Source organism: Thamnophis sirtalis, unplaced genomic scaffold (assembly GCF_051295495.1).
Source record: "Thamnophis sirtalis isolate CommonGarterSnake01/CBP01778 unplaced genomic scaffold, rThaSir2_p1.2 scaffold_1, whole genome shotgun sequence".
NCBI classification, from domain to species: Eukaryota; Metazoa; Chordata; class Lepidosauria; order Squamata; family Natricidae; genus Thamnophis; species Thamnophis sirtalis.
Window position 1 is genome coordinate 78,212,185 of NW_028261381.1, and position 18,925 is coordinate 78,231,109.

An 18,925-nucleotide genomic window follows, 5' to 3' on the forward strand; every position below is an offset into this window, starting at 1 on the left:
TAAATACTACATTTACATATTTATTATTTAATATGAAGATATATTTGATGTAAATTTCTGTATTACATTTAATATGTGCTTTTGAGAGATGAATTCAACATCATGAATTCTTGAAGAAATTGTTCATTGTAAATAATTATATGTTGATTGTAAATAATTATATGCATGAAAATTGTGAAAAAGTGTATACAATGTCAAAGTAATTATTTACACAAGGCGAATTCTTTCTGATTTATAATACATTTTAATGGTTAGTGCCTGCTGAAACTTTTGTTGTGCTATTAAAACCCACAACCAGGCATGACATTTCAACAAAGTTCTCTCACTTAGAATAGTGTTGCAGAGAGTAATTTGTAGCCATGAGGTAGATTTTTTTTACATGTTCCTTGATTCCTTCATTTCAAAATAATTGCTTTTTGAAATATTACAAATTATAGTAAAGATATTCATTTTGAGTGTGCTTAACAGTTTTGTGATTTTTGCATTAAACAAAAAACGCCGGGATCTACAGCAGGGCTCACCAAACTTGGCAACTTTAAGACTTGTGGACTTCAACTTCGAGAATTCTCCTGGCTTAAGGAATTCTGAGATTTGAAGTCTACACGTTGACAAGTTTGAAGACCCCTGAGCTACAGAAATAGGTTAGCACAAAATAAAAAAAATCAGGGGGCAATTTATACAAGACTGGCAGATGTGGTCATGGATGTCTTTAAGCTATAGGGTGCCAACAAAGCTTCTTCTGGAACATTGAATTGTACCCTTACATAAATTAGTAATTGTCACTTGAAACAATTTTAAATGTTTAGCATAATCTGGGTAACAATGGGTTTTTATCAATATGGCTGATCATCAGCTTTTATCCATCAGACCACCAGCTTTTAGCATAGCTACTAATTAGAAATAATGGGAGCTGTAGTTTAATTACATCATATATAATTACATCTTCAGAGTCACATATTTCCCACTGTTGCATTAATAACAGTAATTCTTCTATGTACATCAGGCAGATGTGATTTATTAGGTTTAATTCTTTCTTTTAAACATTAAGCAAGCCGTCAGGTAATGGAATTGAGACAGAGTCAAATATCAGTGCCAGAGTCAGCTGAATCCATACCGACAGCTCAATACATCAAAAGTATTTCAGGGCAGTATAGCGGTTTTAAAAATACCAAGAATTCAGTCCTAGAATAGTCTACAGTGCAAGGATCCACACAATTACCCGAGTACTGAAAATGAATAAGCCGGGTTATCTTCAGATGGTGAGCCTAAAATGTTTCACCAACATCTGAGGTAACAAAAATGAGATCATTTTCAGTTGTATCTCAAAAGTTATAAGCATTAATTAAGCTGAAATGCATCAATTGTCACTAGGGTTTGGGTCTACTCTGGGGCAATACTGAAGCCTGAACTTCCAACAGCTACTTGCAAGCATACAATTCCAGGCCTCTCAGACTATATAGCAATAGCACTTAGACTTATATACAGCTTCAATCAGCTTAAAGAGTCAGCATATTGTCCCTAACAATTACCAGTAGTATGCGATGTCACATAGACCATAAGTGGTGGACCGGGGTCAGTGGTGGGTTTCAAAAAATTTTAGAACCTCTTCTGTAGGTGTGGGAGTGGCTTGCTGGCCATGTGACTGGGTTGGAGTGGCTTGCCGGCCACGTGACCGGGTGGGAGTGGCTTGCCAGCCATGTGACTGGGTGGGCATGGCCAACTTGTAAAATGTGGTGAAACTCGCTTAACAACGCTCTTGCTTAGCAACAAAAATGTTGGCTCGGAAACTCTGGCATTTGAAGCACGCAAGTCTTAAAGCTGTCAAGTTACAAGACCCTTGCACCCCTAACCCTTTAGAAAAAAAAAAACCCAGGGGTGTTCAAAGTTGACAGCTTTAAGACTTGTGGACTTCAACTCCCAGAATTCCTCCTCTCGCTCTTCATCTTGATGATGTTCGGATGGGTGTGGGGAGGAAGCTGGAACTGGTTCTAAAGGGCACTGTAGATTTGTGGAACCTCTTCTATAGAAGAGGTTAGAACTGGCAGGAACCCACCCCTGACGGGGGTGCATGTGAATACACATGCAGCTTGATTGCAAGTGGAGCTTGTGTGCATGCACAGGGGCACCACACCACTGTTTGTGCTAGTTGAGCTACATGAAAGAGAATTGAGCTGTACACGTGTCTGTACACCAGCCCACCTCTGTCACAGCTCAGCTCCAAATAGGCTATGGTACAGTAGTGGGCCACAGCCCAGGGGTTAGGGTTCCCTGGTATATTATGCTATATACATACTATATTGTAGTCCCATAATAAACAAACACTTAGGAGCCTAGGCCAAGGGGCATATTTTACCCTGGTGAGCTATCAGTGTAAACATTGAAGCTCCATGAAGCTACTCAGCTCCAGGGGATTGAAATATCTTCTGGAAATATTGGAGTGTGTTTGTGTATATATGAGAGAGTAGGACAAGGTATGAAATCCCATTAAGTGAATATAATTCCACCTTGACTGATGCTGGATGGAATACTTTGTTAATGTAAACACTAAAGATGAGATTGTTGTAAGATGAAGATGAGAAGTAACATATTTAAACAAGTTTCCTTAAAAAAAACCATTTATAAATCCTTATAACGTCAGTTTACAAAGATTGAAATATCAAAATATGACAACTTGGATGTTATAATTTTATTGCACCAATGTAATTCACAGTCTCAAAATTTGTTTTAAGTTAAGAAGATGCTAGTTATTACACTATAGGACTCTAAAGGAGAATTCTTCCAATGCAGAATGGTTCTTTTTCATTTTGCACACCCTCATCCAACAACTTTGAGTGACGGCCTAGGAATGTGCCTACTTTCTGGTGGCCCCCTCCAAGGACAAATATGATCAGGATTTATTACTACCCTTTTAGCAACAGACAACCCCTTTTTTGTTTTCCCAGCCTATTTAATAACAACTGTCTTGCTGGTACAGATCCTTTTTTATTTTATTTCTGATGCTTCCTTTTTTGCTGTATGGTGGCTGATTTAATTGTTTGTTTAACTTACTGTTTTTTATATATGTATTTTTAGTTGCTTTGGGAATTCAATTTATACAGCTGCCTTAAGTTTACATTTTTCAGACACTCGTTTTGAAATATTTTGTATGCCACCCTGGAAAAAGCTTGTTTTGAAGGGCAGTGTGTAAGTTCTTGAAAAAGTAAAATAAATAAAATCTGTGTTTACGTTTATTTGGACTAGAATTTATTTTTGTCCTTCAAAATATATTCAGTGTATCTGATAAATAAAATAATAGAATGTTTGAGCAATTGGCTCTAACAGGCTGATTAAAAGCAGAATAAAATGGCACAGATTTTATACTGGGAGAAAAGAAAAAGATACATTCAGAATCAACAAAGCAACTAATCCTCTTCAGAAGATCATTTTATGCTAAACATCCCTAGCCACATCACCAAAGCTTCATACTTTACATGTGGGCAGGCTTATGTTGGAGAAGATGTCCCTACAAATAAGGGCCCATTCACTTTTACAGGGGTTTGGTGCATAATGGAATTTGTTTGGACATTCCTGTGGAAATAGATCCTCAAACACCTCTGTTTCATGAAGAAGAATGTAACCTACATAAAATAGGTAAACCCAGAGAGTGAGATCACCCACATACCATTTAATTCAGATAAGTAACTGGAATTCCCCTACTTTCAGAAGAGACATAATGATCACCCAGCTTGTAGTATGAGCTCATTCTGGGAAGGGTGAGCCACTCATTGAGGTCTTTTCAATACTGGAATTATTTTTATTTTTTCTGATTATATTGTGTGTTCTTTTTAAAAAAAAAAACTTTCATTGTGCTTTGTTTAAGAATTATTGGTAAGATATTTTGATTAATTAATATTTTAATACATTAATTAAAATAAGACCAATAAATAACATGATTCAGTGAATTCCACTAAACTCAGCGGGGCTTATTTATGAAAAAAGGCATAATGTAAAAAATATAAATACATTTCATTATCTCCAGTTTTAGACTCGGGATAAAAAAATTAAAAATGACATATTTTCACTAGGTTTATTTTAAATGTACATATTTACATTATGAATAAAGTCAAAAGATATATATCCTGACTTGAATAAGTATATATGCTGAAATAACATTACCTCCCATTATTCTAAGCAATCTGAGTCAAAAATAACATAATTAACATAATGCAAGCAATCACATTTTATTTATTCATAATTTGTTATTTCATTTTACTTTTGCATTAATATATCTAGAATAATTTTTATCTTATAATAAAGCTTGGCTAGAAAAATGTCTCAGTATTTTAATATGAAAATTGTTGCTTTGTTTGTTTACATATAAATCTTGCATAAGTAAGGAGAAAAAACACTAACAAGTAATGGAAAAAAATAAATCAAAAGAGGAAAATATTCTCTGTGTTAAAATCATTTGCAAGTGTTTCCTCCACATAGTTAATACAATTTGTTTTCTCTTTGCCCAGAAACACTATAGTGCTCTTGGGAGAAAGAAAGATTATGTCCAACCTGCACTGTAAAACCTTTTGCTGGCAAGATTATACTATTTATATGCCAAGACTGCATTTTTCAGTCTCATGTAACCATTCATTACTTCTGATTCTGAAAGAAAACAGAGCTATACTGTATATATAATCAAGATTGATTTTTGAAAACTGGGTGTAGGGATCCCTGAATTTAGACACATTGGTTATCTTGAGAATACAGGTTCTAGCTATGGGTTCTACATACTGAAATATTCTTGTATAAAATGGCGTATTATGACCCTTGGGTTTATGCTACTCAGTTTCATCTTTGACTATGAAAGTGTGTGTGAGAGAGGGGGGGGGGCAGATAGACAGAAAGAGAGAATATAATCTTATTGTAATAATAACCAAAAGCAGTGTTGTAACAAGAAGCTTCTCTTTATGCAATAAAATCATGTAGCCATTAATCAAATGGCTCCCCCTTCCCCATTAACTTGGCTTGTCAGAAGCTAGTTGGGAAAGTTGCAAGTGGTGATCACATGACCTTGGGACATGCCGTCATCATAATGCATCAGAATTTTGATCATGTGACCTGCTACAATGGCTATAAGTGCAAAGACCAGTCATAAATCACTTTGTCCGGTGTAACTTGGAACAATAGCTTAATGGCTTGTTGTAAGTCAAGTATGTTCTATGTAAGTCTCTATGAGGAATAAGCATCTCTGCTTGTAAAAGTCCTGGTTTTTCACCTACCTGCTGCTCACAAAAACTCCTTAGAAGGGTTCCCTAACACTTTAAAGCCCCTTTCAGACATTATGGGTTTTGTGTTATTCAGTGTAATAAATCAATTCATGCAATAGAATCTGTGGAAGGAGACCTAACCCAAATAAGACCGTCCACTGGAATTTACCTTGCTCTCCCTTTTCCCTATGCAGCCATTAAATCTATTCTAGTATGTTGGGAGTCTCCTTCACAGTAGATTTCCTCCAATGAGCCATCTTCCATCAGTCCCTTTATCTTCCTCTACTCCAGAGGTGGGTTGCCAAATTCTTTATTACTGGTTGGCGGCGCACAACACTTCTGCGCATGTTCAGAAGCATCCACGCTGGTGGACAGAGCTTCCCGCTGCCGTTAATACCGATTCAGCCGATGTAGGCTGAACCAGCAGCAAACCACCTCTGCTCTACTCCCATAGTAGAGGAAATAGGAAGCCAGAATCCAATTTAAGCTACTAGCTCTTAATGGTCATAACCTCCCTGGTACCTGTCTCTCCTTTTCACCTACAATCCTGTTTATTGTTTACCTTCTTGTGAGTACGGCCTTCTTTCAGTTTCTTGCTGCAGGATTATAGTCTCCAAGTCTAGGTCTTGAGGGACTTTTCCAGACGATATCTTTTTCCATTAATCTGATGGTCCTTTAAAAAGGGGATTAAAGATCTTTTTATTTGATTACTGGGATAGCATAGGATCATGTTCTTCACTCTATTTTATTTAGTTGACAATTTCAACTTAGCAGTTGTTTTAAATTATTGTACATTAAGTCTTGTTCTACAGCATTGTTTTTAATTGTGCTGTTGCATTATTTATTTTAGTGTTAATATTTGTTTGCTGGCTTCTGAATTAATTTTATTTCATCAATTTGTAATTATTGTGGGTTTCTTGTTTAGTTTTATTCCACAGTTTAGAAAGAAATTGTTGTGGTTGTTGTTGTTGTTGTTTGAAGAGGTCAAAAAACAACTTGAGGTAAAGGCAGTCAGTAGAACTGATTGTCTGAAGGATCACAGTCAGATTCCAGACTTCAAGTTTGTGACCACTTCAGTAGTAATTATCAGTTACATAATGAAATGTTCTATAAGTCATTTCAGATGGATAGATAAATAAATAAATTCAATATATGTTACATTTTCTACAATCCCTTCATTAGCAAAGTTTTGATCCATAAACAAATCTGCCCATTTTAAATGTCCCCTCCTTATCTCATTCAAGGCAAGGCTAGATAAATCTGATTCACATAACCAAAAATGATGTAAGTATATAGAAATACCACATAAAAACCTCTTCCTTGATTCAGATCAGAAACAGAATAACAGAGTTGGAAGGGACCTTGGAGGTCTTCTAGTCCCATCCCCTGCTTAGGCAGAAAATCCTACACCATTTCAGACAAATGGTTATCCAATATCTTCTTTAAAATGTCCAGTGTTGGATCATTCACAACTTCTGGAGGCAAGTTGTTCCACTAGTTAATTATTCTGTCAGGAAATTTCTCCTTAGTCCTAGGTTGCTTCTCTCCTTGATTAGTTTCCACCCATTGCTTCTTGTCCTGCCCTCAGGTGCTTTGGAGAATAGCTTGACTCCCACTTCTTTGTGGCAGCCCCTGAGATATTGGAACACTGCTATCATGTCCCCCCTTGTCCTTTTTTTCATAAGACTAGACATACCCAATTCTTGCAACTGTTCTTCATATGTTTTAGCTTCCAGTCCCCTAATCATCTTTGTTGCTCTCTTTCTAGAGTCTCCACATCTGATCAGATCAGCTGGTCCTCAGTTATCAAAACAGGTTGCAAGCACTAGTACAATACAAGATTATCGGGTCATGGTTGAGAATACAAGCATGTCATGATTTTTTTTAAACAATGTTTATATCATAATTTTAGGATGGCACAAACATTTTCCCAACTGCAAACATGCACAGATGTCATCGCTCCTTCCCCCTCGAGAAGAAATCTCTAGCAGAGCTGGACTGATGTGGAAGAGAGAATGATGGGCATGATTTTTTCCCCTACTTGCACTTCCCCTGTTCCAGCAATACCCCTCGCATCCCCCTTGTCTTACAAGTTTGCCTCCCTAAAGGGCTATTGGGTTCCAGTTGCATGCATTTGCATGCCTTGTATAATTTGCCATAAAGTTGTTTTTTTTTAATAAAGAAAACCATGCATATCCCTTGTATCTTTCAATACATCATGTTAAAGGAGGCCCAACTGAAAAAAACCAAGATAAAAATGCAGGATAATAGAATGGGAGCCTTCAAGACAATAAACAAACTGTCTTTGGATGATCCATAGTGCTAGAGGAATTATCTCTAATGTGTTGGCATTAGTTCTCCAGTTGCCTGATAAAGATTACGTTGAGAAAGCTTTCTGCTATTAAAAGCCCTCTTCCCCCCTCCTTCACTGAAATATAGCCTGACATTCAAAACCAGAGGCCTGCTTTTACCAGGTATTTCTTTATAAAAGAGATCCTAATCTCAATAAGATAAACTGCTTAAATAAAACTTGGTGAAAGAACAGGCTGAATAGCAGATTATACGCTAACTATTTTTAAAAAGTCTGCTTTTCAACAATTCTGTATCCTCAAGGAAGCTGTTGTTTTAGACGTTATCCGAGCGTGCATTGACTTGTTTGGGTTAATGTTTTAAATATTAATTAATAATATTGAGAAAAGCTGCTTTAATTTTTGTTTATGTTTATAGATAAAAATTAGCAAAGAATCAGTAAATAGAACTTCTTCATCCTTCTAATCCTTTTTCTCCCTCTATATTTTATATACTACTTTAAATTCTAGGCATTACATCTTAGCCATCTGAAATCTGCACTGCATTGCATAAGGAATCCAGGTGGCATAGATCAACTCCATTCACTCAAGGATGAATAAACGCACATAAACCACAGGTGTCAAACCTGCAGCGTCAGGTTGCTGTCTTATGACATTTCATGACTTTTTTTCCCTTTGTGGAGCTGGGGCAGGCATGGCCTGCCCATTTTAAATGCGGCCCATGGGCCACCAGTTTGACACTCCTGATTACTTATATATATATATAAGTAATACAGATAGATAGATAGATAGATAGATAGATAGATAGATAGATAGATAGATGATAGAGATGTGTATGTGTGTGTTTGTGTCATTTTAAAGAGAAGGGGAAACAAAAACTACTTTTAACCTCCTATTTTATGTTTCTGTATGTCTGCTTGATTCAAGAAAATACTATATTTTTCAGACAATAAGATGCAATGGAGTACAAAATGCACCAAGATTTTGAAGAGGTACATTTTTTTAAAAAAGTTTTTGCCCTACCCGGGTCCCAGGAGCATTCTGCAGGCCTCCCAAACCCTCTGCACACCCCATTTTTTGTGAAAAGGGGGCATGCAGAGAGTTTGAGAGGCCTGCAAAGTGCTCCTGGGACCCTGGTAGGGGGGAAAAAAACGGCCTGTGATGTGTGGAGCAGGATTTCAGGAGGCCAAAAATGCTGTATTCAGTGCATAAGATGTGCCCAGATTTCCCCCTTCTTTTGGGAGGGAAAAAGGTTCATGTTATACTCCAAAAAATGCGGTAATCTGCTGTATAGCTCTTCCAGCAGTAAAATAACTTAAGCTCCACGCTATCAAATTGTTCCTTTTAAACTAAAGATGTCTGTTGGTTCACTCCTCCCTTACAGCTAGTCCTCAATTCAAAGTTACAACAGTACTGAAAAAAGTGAGTTATGACTATTTTTTACCCTTATGACCATTGCGGCATCCCCATGGTCACATGATCAAACTTTATGCACTTGGCAACTGACTCATATTTATGTCAGTTGCACGTGATCACCTTTTGCAATCTTCTAAAAAGCAAACTCGGTGGGAGTATTGAGTATTGAGTATTGAGTAATTTATTTATATGCCACCCTTTTCCCTGGGGGGACTCAGGGCAGCTTACAACTCGAAAAGGGGGGGAAACAAACAATTAACACATAAGACAGTAGATCATTAAAAGCACAACATTCATACTATTCGGGTGGGTTACAGTCTTTAACCCCAGGCCTGACGGGATAGCCAGATTTTAAGGGCTGTGCGGAAGGTCTGGAGGGTGGTGAGGGTACGAATCTCCATGGGGAGATCGTTCCATAGGGTCGGAGCTGCCACCGAGAAGGCTCTCCTCCGCGTAGTTGCCAGTCGACATTGACCGGCAGATGGGACTCGGAGGAGGCCTAATCTATGGGATCTAATTGGTCGGGTGGAGGTAATTGGCAGTAGGCGGTCTCTCAAGTACCCAGATCCACTACCATGGAGGGCTTTGTAGGTGACAAGTAGCACTTTGAAGCGTACCTGGAGATCGACCGGTAGCCAGTGCAGCTCGCGGAGGATAGGTGTTATGTGGGTGAAGCGAGGTGCACCCACAATCGCTCGCGCGGCCGCATTCTGGACTAGCTGAAGTCGCCGAATACTCTTCAAGGGCAGCCCCATGTAGAGCACATTGCAGTACTCCAGCCTAGAGGTCACAAGGGCTAGATTCACTTAACAACTGTAGTTATTAACTTAACAACTACAGCAATTCACTTAACAAATGTGGCAAGAAGGGACATAAAATGGGGCAAAACTCACTTAATGACTGCTTTGTTTAACAACAGAAATTTTGGGCTCACTTGTGGTCATAAATCAATATTACCCATATTAAATAATTTGAGGTAGGGAGACAAAATTAATATTTAATTTTATGGAAATTTTTCTAAACATTTAGCTAAAATTAGACTCAAATTATTTCTATTATAATGCCTTATAACAGAGGTGTCAAACTCAAGGCCCATGGACTGGATGTGTCCTGCGGGGTGCTTATATCTGGCCCACAGACCACTCTGGAAACAGCAAAGGACTGGCCCGCAGTTCCTCTGCCAGTGAAAATGGAGTTCAGGAGGGTTGCACACAGCCTTCCTGAACTCTGTTTTCATGGCAGAGTATTGCAGGCAGCCGTCACAGCTGAAATTGGAGCTTGGGAGCCTGTTTTCTCTGGAAAAGCACTCAGGCCACCACAGGTGCCCCCGACTTTAATGGAGTCGAGCTGGCCACACTCGCCCTGGTCTTGCCCACTTCATCCCTGCAAGGTGAAACACAATCTTGATGCGGCCCTCAATGAAATCGAGTTTGATACCCCTGCCTTATAAGTTCATTTTAGCATTAAGGTTATGAACAAGTCAAAACACTCAATAGCCTTCAGTAATTGATCCTGCTACTGATTTACTATATATTTTTCCTAACATTCATGAAATGTTGCAACATTTAAAACTACTTTCTATTGTTGGATTTCTTAATGCAAACTAAAGTATATTTAATTTGAAATAAATTAGTATAGTTTGAATTGAGGTATTAAAAAAATTAAAAGGTTCATGGTATGAAAGTTAACAGCACAGCAAAACATTTCAAAGAATCCTACAATTAAAGTGTTTTTATTCAAGTCAGATCAGTATTTCAAAGTTTTTCCTATAGATTATCTTTATTTATACAAATTTCTTTCTGGGTAAGAATATTGAGTACATGTGTTTAAAGTTGGGGTTTTTTACATAAGTCTAATTTGTTTTTCTTCTTCATATATTGAGTTTTTAAAATTCTGGATTTTTTAAAAAAATGTTTCAGCAATTAAAAACAGTATAGCATTACTTTATTTAGAAAATATAATTAGCTTTATTCATTACTGAAGTGACATGGTTAAAGTAACATATTCACTTTAAATAGATCTAACTTGCAAATAATTGTGAAAAGTGTTTACATTTTTATTGATAATTACAATATTCAGCTTTAAAATATTTCCTATAAGCCAACAAATTTAATAATTTCTTGCTGAAAATTAGGTGCTTTGGGTGAATATTAAATAACTTTTTGAAATATTTTCCTCTTTAAAAATGCCTATATTTGTTTCTGAATGACAAAATATAGGCTGACATGCATAAATGCAGATCTATATACAAGCACAAAAGGGGAAAAAAGCAAATTATTTAATAAAAATGTAAATGCAAAGAATATGATCTACAAAATTAACATATTCCATCCAGATAATAATTAAGATCATTCAGAATAGGAAATTCAAACTTTAAACGAAGTATAAACTTCACATTTAGAATGTTCTACCTTTAAATTTGGTGTGACAAATTTATTTTATGCAGCAGGAATATAAAGTATATGGAATTTATAGCTTTGTAAAAAAAATTCAAACGTTTTTGATGTAATGAATTATGTATGAATATATGTATTATATATTTGCATATATACACATAGAGAGACACATACACATTCACACGCACATGCACACAAGTACGTATGGGAAATATTAAAATAATAAATAAACATGATACTTTTCTAAACTATATTTCCATTGTTTCTAACTATTAAATTGATTTTGCCTGGGGCTCGTTATTCAAATGCATAAGCAAACAGCTTGCATGCATGCTGTTTGTTTAGTTGGAAAAAAAAATGCTAGTTTTTGCATCCAATGAGTTAAACATTGACTTATGAGTATAAACAACTAGGGTATCTTCTCTGTAGTTGTTATATCTGTGCTTGCATTAAAATCCATGTGGATTGAAAAAACACTTTTAAATAAATTATTTTGTGAGATGTTATTCACTTGGACACTCACATTAGTCTCCCCAACTAATGTTTAGGTGAAGTTCCTCCATTAACAGAAAACCAAATAGTTATAATAGTGAAAAGATTAGACTACTTAGCGTTTCAAGGATTCAGTAGTGGACATGTGAGGACTAGGAAGTATGATAAATGAACAGATATGGGGAAAGCATTTGTAATGGACAAAGTTGGTGGACACTTCTGGAGCAGTAGTTAAAGCTCAGCCAGTAGAGAAGGAAAAGAAGGTAACATTGAACCGGATTCATTTAACTTGTTTGAATGTTAATAAACTTAAGCCATGGTAACCTAGTAGTTATGATGCAGTATTGCAAGCTAATTCTGCTCACATTGCCAGGAGTTTGATTCCCTCAATCCTGACGGGCTCAAGGTTGAATCCTTCCATCCTTCTGAAGTTGGTAAAATTAGGACCCAGATTGTGTGTGGGGGGGGTGTCAATATGCTGTGTCTGTAAATAGCAATAGCAATAGCAGTTAGACTTATATACCGCTTCATAGGGCTTTCAGCCCTCTCTAAGCGGTTTACAGAGTCAGCATATTGCCCCCACAGTCTGGGTCCTCATTTCACCCACCTCGAAAGGATGGAAGGCTGAGTCAACCTTGAGCCGTGAGATTAGAACCGCTGAACTGCAGATAACAGTCAGCTGAAGTGGCCTGCAGTACTGCACCCTAACCACTGCGCCACCTCAGCTCCTGTTTAGAGAAGGCTGTAAAGCCTTCTCTAAACCGTTTAGAGAAGGCTGTAAAGCACTGTGAAGCAGTATATAAGTCTAAGTGCTATTTCTATTGCTATCCTTACTCAGTAACAAAAATGAGAACATTTGCACAGGTTGCTCCTGTGATTTGGTCTCTTTAATAGGTAGGTGCCTCTTTCTTGTCTTTCATCAGTATTAAATTGACTTTAGTGAAGCAAAGATTATTACTTTGAATGAATAGAACAGTCTTGCTTGACACACATCCAGCCAAGTGCATATTAGAGGCCCGTGCAAAGACAGTTCCCTTTTGTTAGAACAGGTATGATAGGGATTTTTTAAAATAATAATATGATTCCATACTTGGTACCAAACAATAATTCATTTGAGGACTGAAGCAGATTGGCATGTGGCACAAAATGGAGGCATCCCTATTAAACCAATATTTTAAATTAATTGTTCTAGTAATCCAACTGGGATTAGTGGTAATGGCATATTCTCAAAGTATACTTTCTTGTCTATTTGGTAGGAGCTGATATGTTATTTCTTGTAATGGCTGGTTTTATATTCTTAGCTTTGTGGAGTATTGTGATTCCAGTGAAATCAATGTGCCCTTTTCTTTAGAGCTTTCAGATACTTGGCTAATGCATCATGGAAAGAATATTAGCTTTGGCTGCACTCCAGGCCTTAGCTTCAACCAACAGTCAACTAAAGTCCATGCACTTTCAGTGTAACCAATGGTGACTTGAAAAGGAGTAGGGAAGATTCAGTGGGCCAGGATGTTATTTTTTTTTCATGACTTAATATTGTGAAAGATATTCAGTTGTAGCATAAATAATAAATAATTTGTACATGGTTTTTAGTTTTGCCTTCGTGACCCTTCTTTTTTTTCTTTACAGTTTGAAAGAACATCACCGTTCTGCCATTAAAGTGATACGCCGTATGCAGTATTTTGTGGCAAAGAAGAAATTTCAGGTGAATTGTTGACAAAGTACTTTTTTTAATGAATCCCCCTTTTTCTCTTTTTTCTGTTCTTGCTTCTTTTCATTCTTAAACAAGGAAAGAACATATTCTAAATCCATTTTAATATCATTGAGTTACACCTACTCTTCTCCCTGTTCTTCAATAGGGTGACTGCTTATCAGCAAGTTAGTCAACTGTGGCTGCAATGAGAACAGGCTAAGTTTCTGAAATGCAGCCTGAATTAAAATGTTATTTTCTACTAATGGACTTGACCTTTCCCCTTTTGTTATCTCTGTCTCCTTCCAATGCAAACATTCTCATGTGTCTTCATTAATTCTGAGCTGCCTCTGGCTGATTTAATGGACCTAGAGATTAGAACTCTACCTTAACCTTGTTTCTATCTCACATTAATTGAGATTTTGATACAAAGCCTAGAACCAAATTAACATTTCTTGGGATTATAGGCATATTGTCCTGCATTTTTCATAATATTGTTTACCTTGGAATGTAATAGCATAGACAGAACTGTGTTTATTGCAAGCAAACAAGCAAAGAATGGGTAAACGATCTTATTCTAGCATGATTCAGCAAGTGAGGAAATAATAATGGTTGGATTGAAATACTAGTTTAACAAAAGGGTCTATGGTATAGAGGTTAGTAGTACATAATTACTATTGCATATTTAATTTTTTCTCTCCCCCACTTTGCCAATCTAGAAAGAGATAATTGCACTAAAAAGTAATAGAAATCTTACTCAGCCTTTCTGTCTAGATTCTAAAATTCAGCAAATGTTTTCTATAAATGTTTAAACACATATTTCCAACCAAAAGGTCTGAAAACATTGTTTTTTTAAAAAAATGTTATACATTCACAGGAAGTATAATTCTCTACTTGATTATTTCCTAATGCTCCTAGGGATTCCGAGCAATCAGAAATTGTGGCTAGAGAAAAGTTTTCAACAAAAAGTTTAGGAGGCCTTAGTCTGATGAAGATTTTATAAATACTTATTAAAAATGTATGCTCTTTAATAATTAAGCAGAAGTAGGCATTCTATTTTACTATTATGATTATGATAAGGTTCTACCTGAAGCCACACAAATCCTCAGAGACCACATTTGATAATTTACAGAAATTTCAGCTATTTTCCTCTCCCAACAACAGGGAAGTTAGGGACTATGGAGATTCTCAGTCATCATGGTTGTCCCAAAGGTGCTTTTTCAAGAAGCTTAGTCTTTTATTTTTGAAATTACAAAGCAGATTTTAATCAAGATAATGATAAATAGATAAGACTGGATATCATCATCGATTGGAAAGAGCAAAGAGAGAGAAAAACACAACAATTTGCATAGTCATTCATCTCCCTACAGTTGCAGCCTTAGAGCATGCTTCAGTTTACTGGGGAAGGAAATGAATGGTATTATCAGGAATAGTAAAATAATTTATTTCCTTCTACAGCATCTGGCTTTATCAAAGATACTGTAGAAAAGCCGTACCGCTGGTTCTACTACAAGATCAATGTCATCAAGTTCTTTCTTACACAAACTCCAAACATATTTTTTTTATTGATTTAATTGAGCAAAATAGAATTTATGTTGCAATATTACAGGTTTCTTCACATCTCTTTCCATCTTTCTAATTAAAATTCAGCTGACCTATTTGCAGTCACAGTCTTTTATCATGTAAAGCTGTGCAATCAGTACAACTAAGAAGTGGAATTTGGAACTGGTAAAAAATATATCAAACTATCTCTTTTCTAATGACTACCGGAAAATTGTTTTTCACATCTGATTCACAGAATGAGACCTATCTGTAATCAGAAATAGTGACTTAAGTGTTCAAGGAGCAGTAGAATTCCAAAGAATCAAATTAGAAGTATAAATATCTTCCTATTGTGCTATTTATTTTTGGGATAAACAATGATATGCAAAACACACAATATAAAGTAATAAAATAATAAAAGGCAGGACGTATGGGGAAAAAAATTAACTAAAACCAGTTTATATCAACACTATTTACTATACCGCTCCATCCTTAGATATCCACTAAATCATAATTAATGTATATATTGTGTTTTGTTCTTTGAATTTCTTGTCTTTCTCTTTTTGATGAACTCATGAATTCTGTCCAACCATACCTTTCTTCCTCTTTCCTCTAAAATCTTCATATTTGTTTCTGTGTTCAGTCCATTTTTAATGGACTGCTTTCTCTCCATTTAAGCATCTCTCCTGTTTTCCCCCACTCCAATTAACTTTTCTACATTTATACATATCCCTATACATTCATTTTTTTACCAGTTGTTTCAATAAACATTCTTTACCGCAGACAACATACTGCCTTCTATCTTTTTATTGGTACTTGTACATCTTATAACTTCTCTATTTTCCTATGCTTAGTAAAAATTCTATCAGTGCAAAATAACATCTGCTTGCTTCAATTTGTTGCTGTTTATATATATAGCTTTCAGCCATTCACTCAATTCCCTATCAAAACAATTTCCTTAGTCATTGATTCATTCATGTTTAAATCCCCTGCTGCCTTGTTATATCAGTCTATCTAGAAAACTTTCAGTTTCTTAACAAACAATAAAACACTGTCTGCATAAAAAGACCACTTGCCTTCATATCCCCAATTAGCATACCTCATAACAAGCTTTCCTTATCCATCTATATATAAATGCATTAAGGAGCTCATGGACACCATATATCCTTGCCTTGGTCATTGTTTCAAGTTGAACTATTCCCTAAGCATTCCGTTCGTTGTCACATATATTTTACTTCCCTCATATAGCATTCTTATCTCATTCACAAACATCCTTCTAGTCTGTATTCATGCAAAATATTTCATATTTCAAACTTCTTATCATATGCTTTCTATAAATCAACAGGCATATATTAAAACTTTTGTCACATTCACATAAGGAGACTAAGGCATTGCTAACGTTGAAATATCTGTTTGGCGCACTTCTTGCCTTGAATAAAGCTGTGCTATATTTGCCAAAAGTGCTTTTCAATCATGTCTTACATGCTGTTGATCAGAATTCAGCACTTGATAAGTTAATCCTTCTGTAGTTTTGCATTCTGTCTGGTTAACATTCTGTTTTTGTAATGGAGTAATAATGGCATTTTTCCAATCATCAGCCATGTCTACAGTCTTTGCATAGACAATTAACCAAGTCAGACAGCCATTCCATAAGCAACTACATTGATATTTTAACGCTGATATATCTTTCATTTATTAAAACAGATTTGCCAAATGTTTGAAAGAAAGGAACATCAAGAAGCAGGGAACTCCAATACCTTGAAATATTCTAGAATTCTCATTTTATAGAGCAGCTTCTCCAATTTAGAAAGCAACATTTCAGATATATTAGATAGTAACTTCAGAACATCCTGCTTTGACTTAATTTTTCTTTAGGGCAACAGGTACTAACTCTCATAGTACATTTACAGTCTAATATTTTAATAGTATGGTTAGTCACTTCCTTAATAAATATTTATTTAAGAATATAAGAAGAACTATATCCCATCAAACCAAAGGTCCATCGAATCCAGCATCCTGCTTCCTTTAGTAATAAACCGGATATCTCTGGGATATCTACAAGCAGGACACGACCACTGAAACAGTTACTAAAATAAATAATAAAAGTTACTATACAAGTTTAGGGCCCCACAAGGGTCTGTTGTGGCTTTCAATGATGTCACTAGACGCTCTTGATGTATTTATAGCTTTAGATTTCAAAGTGTCACCACAAACTGGGCAGTGTTTTATACGTAATTAAGTTACCTTGCTATCAATCAAGAACTGTGTGTGCAATTTTCTGTAATCACTTCAGAGGGCTTTCTAGCAAACAAAATAGTTCAAAGTTCTTTGTACTTCAAAGAATGTTACACACGCTTGGACTTGACCATTGTTTGATTATACTACTCAGAACTTCCTGCAGCTGGTACTTCCCTTTTTGCTTTTCCATTTTGACTCTGAGGGAAACTTTGGAGAAGAATAGTGTGCCTCATGATGAAAGAATAGAGAACAGAGTGCGCCGTTCTCTAGCATGCCTTCTGCAAGAGCTTTCCTCATGTTACACAGAAATGTGTGCCTTGTTCAACATTATCATTGCCCTGTTTTGTTAGTCTAAGTATAAGCCCAACTAAGTAAAATACTTAAGTAAACATTGACTATACACTGAGGCTCACAGAACCCTGTTATCTTCCCATTGAAGTGGTACCTATTTGTCTACTCACATTTGCATGCTTTCAAATTGCTAGATGGGCAGGATCTGGTGCAAGTAATGGGAGATTATCCCGTCATATGGTGCTTGGACCCGGGCTGCCAGCTGATAAGCTCAGCATTTGTTAACTATTGAGCTATTGTGCACCCCCTTAGAACTACAAGACTCTGTAAAGTTGGCCACAGTGATTAAATTTCATGTGGAGTACTGTTAACAAGCAGAAGTTTGGCCAGATAATGCTTCCAATTTTCAATTGTATTTGGTTTGTTAGTATACAGACTGCCTTTTTAAAGTAACTGGAACTTAACTCCTGATTATCTTAATTAAAATGGTTGCATGACAGTTGTATAATTATATTTATCTTTCGAACTTGGTTCTGAAAGCAAAAGAAAAAGAAAAATCAGATGTGAGTGGAGATCTAAAGGAATCTAGTCACCGTTTGTTTTAATATTTTATTTCAAAGTAGTAAAAATCCTTCACCTAGAAATACCCACTAGCATTGGTCCCCCAAAATGATCTGGCATACTTTCATTTAAAAAAAATATGCATGCTATAAAAATGGATACCAAATCTTTACAATAGAGGTCTTAAAAAGAAAAACAAAACCTGCTGATAAGCTACATGGAAAAGAATAAAATAGGAATATCTCTGGTTTAGGCATAAATTGGATATTCATTGATCTGCAGGTTGATCTGCTCAGATTATTCATTTTCTAGTAGTTTGTTGCTTGGGTGTCTGTATCCACATGCCATGATAGGAGGAGAAAAGCAGGATACTATTTTACCTAACAGGGATCACTCTGGAGTCTCCAGTCCAGTTTATTATAACTTTAGCTATTAAATCAGGGATGGGTTGCTGCCAGCGTTGCTGCTGGTTCGCTGCATGTATAAGTTGACTGTGAAATGAAAAAAATTACTAAAAGACATGCCGACAATGGCAGCGGTGACCGGAAAATGGGTTCGGGGGCATGGCTAGCCTGGGTCGCAGCCGGTTCTGCAACCAAGGCCAAAATACCACTATCGGTTCACCCAAACGGGTGCAAACTGGTAGCGACCCACCTCTGTATTAAATTCTATGATGTAATCTGTTACCCAGTTTGGAGCAGGATGACTTCTATTTTCCCAGATGCATACATTCAGTTGCCTTCTAGCGTAAGA

The 18,925-nt window shown here is 36.3% G+C and overlaps 1 protein-coding gene across 2 annotated transcripts in view; it reads left to right on the top strand.

Annotated features, from left to right (window-relative positions):
- The window catches only part of KCNQ1 (potassium voltage-gated channel subfamily Q member 1), a 360,955-nt gene that overhangs the window by 215,094 nt on the left and 126,936 nt on the right, over positions 1-18,925 (top strand). For both annotated transcript variants that reach the window (XM_087716811.1, XM_087716814.1), the window contains one exon: positions 13,480-13,555. In XM_087716811.1, coding sequence (XP_087572937.1) covers positions 13,480-13,555 — 76 coding nt within the window. The remainder of the gene's footprint in view (positions 1-13,479; positions 13,556-18,925) is intronic.